This window comes from Dermochelys coriacea, chromosome 2 (assembly GCF_009764565.3).
Source record: "Dermochelys coriacea isolate rDerCor1 chromosome 2, rDerCor1.pri.v4, whole genome shotgun sequence".
NCBI classification, from domain to species: domain Eukaryota; kingdom Metazoa; phylum Chordata; order Testudines; family Dermochelyidae; genus Dermochelys; species Dermochelys coriacea.
Window position 1 is genome coordinate 143,064,594 of NC_050069.1, and position 12,113 is coordinate 143,076,706.

Genomic DNA, 12,113 nt, shown 5'->3' on the forward strand with positions numbered 1-12,113 from the left:
CTGGAAAGTCCAGTCAAAAGTCCAGTTACAGGAGTAATCGAAATCAGCCTCCCCACCAGGAGGGCGGGAAAAGCAGCTGCTGTTGCCTGGAGGAGCTGCAGCTCAGTTGGAGAGAGAGAGAGAATTCACTACCCTGCTCTGGCACATAGAGGTAGGTACCCGCTCCATGCTGCCCTGGGGGATCCTATCTGCCCCTCCACCCCGCAGTACTTGCCCCTGACTCCTACCTCGCTCTGGCAGGGCACTGACACCCCCTCGCCTGCCCTGCTGTGCTTGTCCCTTGCCTCTTCCTCACTCCCAGGATTGAGCCAGGCAGCCCTCTGCCAGCCCAGTCCTGGGATCCCCCACCCCAGCTCTGCCAGTGCCTCTCACTCCTGACCCACAGCCCAGCACTGAGCTCCCCCCCCCAAAAAAAAATTAAGGAATAGTGACAGATGAAGGCAAAAAACTCCAACCCAACCCACCCTTTTCAGTGCAGTGAGAAGAGCATCAGACTTTTCTACTGTTGTTACAGGAAGTTGTGCATTTTATCCTCTGTGCAGGATATTGAAATCTCAAGGGTTTTTAACTCTAATCCTGCTCTGGTATATATACAATATATACTTTGGTTTTATAATTTTACTATTATGTAGAGTTTGTTACCATGTCCAGAACTCTTTGATTTTAGGATGCCAGAGAAATTAAACACTACTCTTATTGATCAGATTAAGACATTATTTAGTAATAAATGTAATTAAGGTCTGGCTTTAGAAAGTACTATGCACTGAGTGGTCAAAAATTGTATGGGGTTATGAAGGACCAAACTAGGCTCATATATGGGGAAAAGTTTCATGTATATTTATGCCTGCCTTTCTTGGAAGTGGATAGCTCGTCCATGTGATTAAGTTTTCTTGTTTGTCAGAAAGGAAGTATATGGACATATAAAGGCAAAGCATACAATAGCTTCATTCACTTTGCTTAAACACCTAAAATGGGGAGGAAGGGGGAGGAGGGAGAGCAGGGAGTGGCAGGGTCGGGTCGGGGGGAATGAAAGGGTGGGGGCAGGACCTCAGGGGGAAGAGATGAGTGGGGTGGGGGGAGAGGTTCCAGCACTCCTGCTGTAGTGTCCCATGGGGCTGAGCCCACAAAAGGTTAATCCAGCCCTGTCAGCAGCTCCTCTTTCATACTGAAGCAAAGCAGCTCTTACAAAATGAAATGCTAACTTGACTCTTTGAATTCAGAGTAGAAGTGGAGGATTTCTAGAGGGATCAGTAGCTGAACTCTCAATGGTGGGTAGATGAATGTCCTGTATGTGCACCACATTTATCAAAAAATCTTGGAAATAGTGTTACATTGAGACAAGCAGAGAAATGCCATCAAGTTGAATGGGACCTTGCTTTGCTCAGGTAATTAGTAGTTGTTTCTAGCATGGTTACGTTTAGAACATTTCTGCTGCACAAGGTATTGGAGAGAGCGGTCAGGCAGCTTTTCTTGATCTGGAACGGGGCACCGGTGTGGTATATTTGGGAAACCTTGATTTAGATGAAGTACAGCTCCATACTAATGTAGCAGCATTCCCATTGACAACCCTCTGTTCCCCAGGGCAGGAATTTTCAAAGGCACACAAGGGGTGAAAGGAGCATGTCCCATTTACTTTCACTGGGCCTGGTGTGCCTAAATTCCCAAAGCACTTTAGAAAATCCTACCCCCTGCCGTCCCAGCAGTAGCTCCCTCACATTTCCCTCTGCCTTGCCTCATTTATTGCCCACCCACTGCTGCTCTCACGTCTGTTTTCTAGGCTGTGAATACCGTTTCTTTTTACAGCAGTGGGAGTCAGACCCAGGCTCTTTCTCCTGGGTGCTGGAAATGGAGGACTGCAGGCTATTCACAAGCGATCTCCCAGTTAAATCATTTGGGGGTAGCCATAATCACTGAGGCAGCAGGTTGAGGGCGACAGGGCTCGCCCTCACGAGGAATGCGCTTCTGCTCCGAAGCCAGCCCAGCAGCGATTTTATGGTACCTTTCCCTTGGCAGTGCAGGGCTGTAAACACGCCGCTCCCTACTCAGTTAGGGCACAAGGGTGTCCCTCAGCCTCTGACTGGCTGCCGGGGTGGTCGCTGGGTGACTGCCCCTTCCCCCTGCAGCCGCTGAGCAGTCACCCGGCCAGAAGGCGGGGTACTGGGCTAGCTGCACCATGGCTCTGCCCAATCTGGCCATTCGCACGTACACGATCGAGCCGGGCCGGGAAGCCTCCGGCCCCCCCCCGGCCCGCTCGCTCCTGTTTTGCTCTGTGGTCGTATGATAAGCGCTGCCAAGCGCCGGCGCCGGGCCGCGGGCGGGGAGAAAGCGCAGCGCCCTCCCGGCGGAGGCAGCCGAGTCTCCGGCCCCCGCCGCGCGTGAGCCGCTCCCCGCTCGCTGCGCGGGGCGGAGTCTGGCAGCGCTCGGCGCGGGCGGGGGCGACCGGCGGGGCGCAGCAGCGAGGCTCCCGGGGGGCCGGAGCCAGGGTAGGGGCCAGCCTCGCGGCGCGGCGCGGCGGAGCTTCAGGCCGCCCAGGGCTTGGACGCGGCTCGTGGGAAGGGCCCCCCCCGCCGCAGCGAGAAGCCCCACGTTCAAGCCGAGTCGCTGTGGCTGTGAGCAGGGGGCCCGGGCCCGACCCCGGGGAAACGCGCGGGCACGAAGGGAGCCCGGCTGCCATCGCAGGGGGCAGGCAGGAAACACAGTCAGCTGCCAAGGGGGTGGTGTTGCGTTTTCCTCACACTAACACCAAGCGCTCTGGGAGTAGCAGAGGTCACCGTGCCCCAGGCACCAATCCTGCCGCCCTCCCTCTAGCCAAACCGGGTCTGGCCTGTGACGGGGCGCGGGGCGCTCGGCGCCTTTAGAATCATAGAATATCAGGGTTGGAAGGGACCCCAGAAGGTCATCTAGTCCAACCCCCTGCTCAAAGCAGGACCAAGTCCCAGTTAAATCATCCCAGCCAGGGCTTTGTCGAGCCTGACCTTAAAAACCTCTAAGGAAGGAGATTCTACCACCTCCCTAGGTAACGCATTCCAGTGTTTCACCACCCTCTTAGTGAAAAAGTTTTTCCTAATATCCAATCTAAACCTCCCCCATTGCAACTTGAGACCATTACTCCTCGTTCTGTCATCTGCTACCATTGAGAACAGTCTAGAGCCATCCTCTTTGAAACCCCCTTTCAGGTAGTTTCCTGCTCATCAGGCAGGCTCTGGGACCCGGGCTTTCAAACTTTGTTTCTGGCAACCCAGTTGGAGAAAATGGTTGATGCCCGTGACGCAAGTGAGCTGAGGATGAAGGGTTCGGGCTGTGGGAGGGGCTCAGGCCTGGGGCAGAGGGTTGGGGTACGGGGGTGAGGGCTGTGGGGTGGGGCGGGGCAGAGGGTTGGGGTACGGGGGTGAGGGTTGCGGGGTGGGGCCAGGAACGAGGGGTTCAGGGTGTGGAAGGGGGACTCTGGGCTGGGGCGGAGGGTTGGGGTGAGGGAGGGGGTCAGGGCTCTGGGCTGAGGGTGCAGGCTCTGGGGTGGAGCCAGGGATGAGGGGTTTGAGGTGCAGGAAGGGGCTCTAGGTTTGGGGGGGCTCAGGGCTGGGGTAATGGATTGGAGCAGGGGGTTACCTCGGGCGGCTGCCAGTCAGCAGCGCAGCAGGGGTGTTAAGACAGGCCTTCTGCCTGTCCTGGGACCACGGACCATGCTGCACCCTGGAAGCAGACAGTAGCAGGTCCGGCTCGTAGGCGGAGGCGTGTGACTCTTGCCAGCAGGTGCCCCCCCTACACCCCCGCTCCCATTGGCTGGTTCCTGGCCAATGGGAATGTGGAGCCAGTGCTCGGGACTGGGGCAGTGCACGGAGCCTCGTGGTCCCCCTGCCTAGGAGTTGGACATGCTGCTGGCTGCTTCTGGGGCACTGCACGGTGTCGGAACTGGTAGGGACTAGCCTGCCTTATCCGGGCAGCACCGCCAATGGGACTCTTAATGGCCTGGTCGGCAATGCTGACCGGAGCCGCTGCGACCCAGTACCGTACATTCCACAACCCAGGACTGGGTCATGACCTGCAGTTTGAAAACCACTGCTGTAGGACAACAGCAGAGTGTCTGTCTCTTAACAGCCCCCTGAAGACTTTAGGCTTTTTAATAATGCCAATAAAGTGGGTTTCCTAAGAAAGGGGGAGGGGAGTGTCACTGGTAAAATGTTTCTGTTGGTTTTCAAGTAAGCACAAAATCCAGAGAAGAAGGGAGACAGTCAGCCCCCTCCCTCTCCCACTGTTACCAATCCCAAATTTAGACTGTCTTCCTGTTGGCAAGTTCTGTTAAATTATCACTTTAAAACACATCTTGGAAATGTAGCATCTTTCCTACAGTCTGTATCCCCACAGCAGAAAGCAGAATGACAGAGGTGGGAAGGCTGGAAGTGTGACAGCCTCCACCTTGGCCATCACTGGGGACTTCCACAGCTAAAAGCAGGAGTCTCTACAGCTTGCACTCAAGATCCAAGCTCTGTAATCACGGGCTGTAACAAACTCCTATCCTCTGTGGATCAGGTACAGAGGCAGACACATAACTTGCACTGACCAGTAAGGTTACATAAACTAGTTTTGCAGAAGAGCTCACTGGCAGTTTTCAATTAAGGTTGGGTTTTTTTCTAAAACTATGCTCTAGGAATTATTTTGGAGGTGGTTTTATGGCCTGTGTTATACAGGAGGTCAGACTGGATGATCACATTGGGCCCTTCTGGCCTTGTAATCTATGAATCAGTGAAACCTATTTGTGCTGCAAGGGCTAAATCCTCCTGCACGCAGCAAGCCTGATTGGCCAGGTTTAGTGCAGGGGATTCCTAGGGGTACTTGGGAGGAGGCAATTATCACCCCTTCCCCTCTCCCAGATTGTGAAGCAGCTACAGAGCTGCTGTGTAATGGCTGCTGTGGCCCTTGGGAAGTTGCTTCCATGTCCCAGGTCTGCAAATGCTAATGGCTGATGGATCTACATAGTGATTGATCCACTGGTGCCTTTCCTTCCTGCCTCACCTCTAACCCCCAAAACCTTGTGCATGGAGACAGTCAGGGAGCTTGCAGGCAGTGTGCAAACTCCATGTATGTGTTCCCCAAATTGTGTTCCTTTCCCCATACTCCATTTTTGATTTAGATAGGAGCAGGACTTGCCCAAAGGCAAGAATGAGATTTTGTTGAATGTGTTGTCACTTTGTCCTGGGTGGAGCAGTGAAAAACAGGAGTCCAAAGCCCTGAATCACTGAAGCATTACTCCATTTCCACAACAACTTAGTTAAAGTTAAAAGTGCCAGTATTTCCTTAAAGGCCTGTGTGTAACAGTATAAATATGCCGTGAGCTCTAATGGAGCATCTGATGGGGCATATTCTACAATGTAGGAGACCTTCAAATGGTAATTCCTTTCTGTTGGTCTCCGACAATAAAGCTTTCTGGTCTGTTCTATGTAGGTTCTTATGACCACCCTCATCATTGTAGTGTCTGAGTGCCTACGAATAGTGCATTAAGCAATGTGACGAACATCTGTCGTGTTTGTTCACTCCAGGAAATGTTCAGAATGTGGACCCACAGACTGGCCTGGAGGAGGATCTCTGAGGTAGTTAGTATAAGTCATTCAGGGCTTTAAATATAACAACTAACCCTTTGGCTGTAATAGATAGGTAGAGTAGTGCATTGATATAAAAAGGGCAGAGGGATCCTGGCAGCTGTCTGCACCAGCTGAAGCCACTGAATTGTGTTTAAGTCTACACCAAAGCACTGTGCATTGTCATAATCTAGTCAGCAGTTCTGTGACAAAATGTAGAATTCAGGACCCTTTTCGAAACACCACGGTTAGTGAACATCAATGACTTGATTGTGACTAACAAATGCAGACACAGCATGATCCTACTGTATTTTTTCACAGTGATAAAAGTTTTTATTTGCAAGATCCAACATGCCAGACAATCGCTTCCCAAAGCTTGAGCAATGATGTTGCCTTTGGGATATTATTAGAATTTGATAAACCTGCCAGTTCTAAAAAGCAAGGTGTGAACTGTATCTTGGAGGTATTATATGCCTGGTATTCATTGTCAAATAAGATTTTTTTCTACCATAGAAACAAATAGAAGTAGTGGTATACCAGGTTACTTAATGGAATCCACTCTCCATAAGTCAGCATTAATTTCAGAGGGCTGGATTTATCTCATGGGCATAATTTATTTTTTGTTAGTTAAATTTTAATGAACCAATTTGTACAAATTCACATTAAAATGAAGTTCATCAAACAAAACGTAGTTAACAGGAGATGCACCCTGTGCAACCCAAATACACATCAATTAAGAAACAGCATTAAATGGATGCTAGCATCCAGTAAACTTGTTCCGCCCGTGCTTCAAAGAGCAGCAGCAACATTCCTAACAGGGAAGAGAACCCTTGAAGTGCCTCCTATCTAGCAACTTGGAGTCTGTCTTCAGATTTTCTTGGGGATTGTAGGTTTCAGAGTAGCAGCCGTGTTAGTCTGTATTTGCAAAAAAGAAAAGGAGTACTTGTGGCACTTTAGAGACTAACACATTTATTTGACCATAAGCTTTCGTGAGCTACAGCATCCAATGAAGTGAGCTGTAGCTCACGAAAGCTTATGCTCAAATAAATTTGTTAGTCTCTAAGGTGCCACAAGTACTCCTTTTCTTTCTTGGGGATTGTAGTTTCTTTCTAATTGGTGGCAGCTGCTCCCTCTGATGTTAGTTGCGTGCCCTTGCCTGTATCCCCTGTAGGCCAGTGTTCTGTGATGAGAGATTGTTGGGGGGAGGGGACTACTTGCTTGGAGTAGTGCCGCAGGGGAAGTAGGCTGAAGGAAGGCATGGTGGGTAGTACTGGTGTGAAGAGGGAATGAGGTGAAGGAGCAGGGATAGCAGATATCCAGATTCTAGCATTGCCAGGACTCTATCTAACCCAGCCCCATGTTGGGTGGAACAAAGGAGGTGTGGGGATGAATATAACGTGGCCACACATTCACCCTCTGCTTAAACACCAGATCTCGCCAAAATCCGTTTACCATTTAGTTTTATTTTTAAAGGGGTGGTGTTCACCCACCATTTGGGTGGTGAGGTCCACCTTCTTCAACTGACCCAGTCAAAAGCATAGCTAAGGTTCATTTCCACAGCTGCTGAGCTTCTCCCAGGATCCCCAAAGTCCTTGTCTGCCCCATACTGTATGGTGGTGGAGCTGACTGTCAGTAGCCATTGAGTAATAAAGAGGGGTGGCTTCTTCCATTATTTGTGGGAAAATAAATGTGTAGGGGGCAGGGCCGGATTAACTCTCCTGTGGGCCTGGGGCTATTAGATTTTGTGGGGCCCCTGTGTACAAGTCTTTTTCCTAATTTAAAACAAAACCATCACAATTATGGCATCAAGGCTATTAACACTGTACTAAACTTGCCTTTTAATTAACATAAAGCCATTTTGTGGTAACATTTCAGTCTTAAAATATATAGAATGTAGCTGAGTTAATTCAAAATAGCCTACTTTTTACCCTAGATCAGCTGTTGTGTTAGTTTCTTTCTGGAAGGGAGTTTGCATGCAGGAGGGGGCTCTAGGCTGGGACAGAGTGTTGGGGTGCAGGAGAGGGTGAGGACTGTGGGCTCTGGGAAGGAGTTTGGGTACAGGAGGGGATTCTGACCTGGGGCAAGGGATTGGGGTGCAGGAGGGGGTGCAAGGTGCAGGCTCCAGCCGGGAGGCGCTTACCACAGGTGGCTCTTGGCCAGCAGCGCAGCAGGGCTCAGGCAGGTGTTTGCATGCTTTGCCCGCAAGCTACTCCCAGAAGTGGCTGGTTTTTGGCACGTCTCTATGTGCCCCTGGGGCTCCTGGCCAATGGGAGCTGTGGAGATGGTGCTGGGGCGGGGGCAGTGCATGGAGCCACTTCTCCCCCCGTCAGGGGCTGCAGAGACATGCCAGCAGCTGGCCGCTTCCGGGAGCGGCATGGGGCCACGGCATGCAGGCAGCCTGCCTGAGCCCTGCTGCGCTGGGGCCCCCTTTAGCCTGGGCCCCTGGGCTGCAGCCCCTAAAGTCCCTGTGTTAATCCATCCCTGATAGCGGGCTATTCACATCTTTGTGCTTGAATTACGTATTTCCCTGATGTAAAGTCCAGTTCACTTTAAATTTGTCTTGGTAGCTTCAGAGAAAAATTGCCCAAGGCAGAATTGTGAGGGGAGATTCCCCCCCTGCTCTCCAATGGCACCAAGGCCCCTGTAGCCCTGCTGCTCCCTCTCGGCCATGTTGGCTTGGGAAAGAGCTTTCCTGGGAGGAGCCTACTAGAGAGAGCTGGAGGGAAACACAGAAGCTGGTGCAGCCGGCCCTTCAGACACTGCTGATGTCATCAGACTCCTTTTTCACAAGTCTAATTTCTACCTAATCTGAGTTAGATGAAAAGTGTAACAGACCTGCTGGCTCATTACTGGGTATTTAGTGCTCTCCCTGGCTGAGCTGGAGGGAAAGGAGCTAGCCAGAAGAAAGCTCTATAATATCTTGGGTACAGGAAAAGGAAGTAACACGGTGAGGTTCGAAGGGACCAGGCATGTGAGCAGGAGCAGCAGCCTGGCGGCTGTCTGTGTGGAGGAAAGGCTGGGTAGCAAGCAGAATGAGAGCTGGGACCGAAGGCTGGACAAGAGGCTCACAAAAACAGCATGATACCCCAGCCTATAGGCAGGAGGTGTGAGATGGCTATACATATGGGTGGCCAGAGCATGGTGTGGAGGGATCTCAATGAAACACAGTTACCCTTCCAGTGCATTGCCTCAGGCACACAGCTGGGAACTGTGGGTTGAATTTTGTAGCTGTTAAAGTGAGTGCCCTCATGGTATTTATTTATAGTTCTCTCTGTTACATTTAGACTCCATGAACATTTATGAGGACCCATTGATGGCTACAGCCTGTTAAGCAAGGTGGCCACTCTCACATTTCCGGAATATCACATGGGGGGCATTTGTAAGAGCCAGAGGGTATGGAGCGGTATCCCCATCCAATATTAGACAAAACCACATTTGGTTTTATCCCAGTACTGGACAGGGGACAAACCTCTCAAAAAGAGGACTGCCCAGTTCAGTACTGGATGAGTGTCCTCTGTACTGTAGAGCCTAGTGCATGGAGTGCCTATACCATATGCCTCTGAGCCGGTGGTACACAGCACACCCTATTACCAGACATCTAGGGGGCACTCTGTACTACGGCAGTTGCAGTGATGCCCTGTAGTGGAGTCAGTTACAGTACTTTGCGATGTATGAATCTTTGGCCTTTTAACTTCACATCAGATTTCCAGATGGCCAATGAAGCGAGACCATGCCCATGTGACATTGGAGACAGGTTTGAGTATGGGGGCCTTGGGCATGAAGTGCAAGTGGAGCACATCAAGGCGTACGTTTGCAAACCGTCCGCCAGCACAGAAAAAGCTGTGGTTGTGATTCAAGATATATTTGGATGGCAACTCCCAAATACCAGATACATGGTCGATATGCTTGCAGCTAATGGATACATGTAAGCAATTCTTTTTTCTTGTTTTCTTTCTAAAGAGACATTCTCAAGTATACTAGGCCCAAATTATGACCTGGTCTATGGTGTCTTCCATACACTAGGAGCAACCTTACACTTTCAGTCTGAATGATTTATTTTAGAACAAAGACGACAAAAGAAGAAAAAGTGGACTCTTCCTGAGAGACCGCAGTATACAGCAGGTCTCCTCTGCATAGCTGTTGTCAGACATGGCACAACAATTGTCAGAACATAGTGGCTGCACAAGCAGAGTTCTGAGAAATGTCAAGGTGCAGTGCACTATCAGAAGCACAAACAAAGGCTGTTGTGTTTGAATGTCCAACAATGTGGGTGATTAAAAAAATTAAACAGCTTTCACTGAAATTTAATTAAACAATGATAACAAGAAGTGCATGTTCATATAAGGTTTTGCAAATTCTCTTTAAAACAAAACATCTTTTAGTCTGAACTACGTGATGGTTTTTCTTTTAATTTTTGCCAAAAAAATGTAATGGACTATATGCACTAGTGCATTGCATACAATCCTCCTTTCCCCTGTTCCCAGCTAGAAACAGCTTGTTCCAAGCTTCTGAGGTTCATAGGAGTTAAATCCAACAGTGGGGTACCAATTTCTAGCAAATCCATGTGCTGTAAACAGGCAGTTACTGTGTAATTACAACCGCACCTGGGGAGCAGGAACTTGACCTCTGCTCCAGAAAAGTGGGCCTCTGCCTAATTTTGTAATGTTCTGGCTTTGAGTGCTGGCCCCCTTTAGTGGCTGTAGCACATTGAGGAAAATGGAATTAAAATTAATGGCAGCGAAGGACAATTGTTAATCTCAAGAAACTGAGGTCTGGTTTTGGAACTAGTGGCTATCCTATAGTCTGGTTTGGCTTTATTTAGTAGTTGAATGCGTCAATCAGCAGGACAAGAATTCTCTGTTTGAATTCTGTGTATGTGCCAAAGCTTGTCCACCTTGGGTCTGTAGCTCACTATCTCTCCACTGCCCATTAATTTCCGATCGTCTGATGTTTGCACTTCCCTCGCAAGGTGGGAAGAGAGTGGAGAGCTGGCAGGCAGGCAGCTTTTGGCTCCCTCTCGTGTAAGGTAGTTAACTGGCTGAGTACACAGAGATGTGAGCAGGGTGGGCATTCAGTGTAGGATGTGACTGGTTGGACTGGCACATTACCATCTAGTGGCAGGAACGCAGGAGTTTATTTTAAGTGCTCTCCACCCTCCCACTCCTCCTCCCAGAGCACCACTGGGACGGAGAGCCCTTGAGCCTGAATTTCAGGGCCCTTGTTAAGGAAAATACCCTGTGTTATCTCAACAGGCTTGTTCCTGTGGAGAGGAATTTGTTCAATATTTGTAGTGCAGTCATGGGTGATAAATTCATTCTCCAAATAATAGTCTGATTTAAGTGACATTACGTATAGTTCATGTTTAAATCTCACATTAAGCTTAATAATACAGGGCCATTTTGTGTCAGCATTGTTTAAACAGAACTTCCCATTATATTAAATGGGGACTGTCAAGGTTCCTTCCCCATTCTGAATTCTAGGGTACAAATGTGGGGACTTGCATGAAGGACCCCCTAAGCTTATTCTTACCAGCTTAGGTTAAAAGCTGCCACCACCAGAGTGTTACACAAAGAACAGGTGAAGTGCCCACTTGGAAACATCTCCCCCCCGCTCCAAATATCCCCCCCAAGCATTACACCCTCTTTCCTAGGGAAGGCTTGATAAAAATCCTCACCAATTTGCATAGGTGAACACAGACCCAAACCCTTGGATCTTAAGAACATTGAAAAGCAATCAGGTTCTTAAAAGAAGAATTTTAATTAAAGAAAAAGTAAAAGAATCACCTCCGTAAAATCAGGACAGTAAATACCTTCCAGGGTAATCAGATTCAAAACATAGAGAATCCCTCTAGGCAAAACCTTAAGTTACAAAAAGACACAAAAACAGGAATATACATTCCATTCAGCACAACTTATTTTTTCAGCCATTTAAACAAAACACATATCTAACTAGATTGCTTACTAACTCTTTACAGGAGTTCTGACCTGCATTCCTGCTCTGGTCCCGGCAAAAGCATCACACAGACAGAACCCTTTGTTCCCCGCCCCCCCAGCTTTGAAAGTATCTTGTCTCCTCATTGGTCATTTTGAGCAGGTGCCAATGAGGTTATCTTAGCTTCTTAACCCTTTACAGCTGAAAGGGTTTTTCCTCTGGCCAGGAGGGATTTAAAGGTGTTTTCCCTTCCCTTTATATTTATGACAGGGACTTCTGTGTAGGCACTGATAGCATGATATTGCCCACAAAATCTGAAATGTGGACTATCAGGATTTCAGCACTTGAGTTTGGTCATTTATTTCACCCAGTCATTCCTTAGGAGGTCAGTTAATAACTATTTTATTTTTTTTATTACTGTAGTACCTTCAAACCCCATCTCAGACTGGGTCCCACTATGCTGGCATTGTAAAAAACATAGTAAGAAACATTATCTTCCCCAAAGACTTTTCAATCTAAATACTCAAGACAGACAAAGGATTGGAAAAAGGGAGTATCCCTATACCCATTGTCATGGCAAATGAGCTTATGTGATTTAATCATTAAAGG

The 12,113-nt window shown here is 48.9% G+C and overlaps 1 protein-coding gene across 1 annotated transcript in view; it reads left to right on the plus strand.

The window, feature by feature from the left end:
• The window catches only part of LOC119851187 (carboxymethylenebutenolidase homolog), a 25,238-nt gene continuing 13,125 nt past the window's right edge, over positions 1 to 12,113 (plus strand). The window contains exons 1-2 of the mRNA XM_038390613.2: positions 1 to 151; positions 9,276 to 9,498. Of these exons, the coding sequence (XP_038246541.1) occupies positions 9,284 to 9,498 (215 nt within the window). The 5' untranslated portion in view covers positions 1 to 151; positions 9,276 to 9,283. The remainder of the gene's footprint in view (positions 152 to 9,275; positions 9,499 to 12,113) is intronic.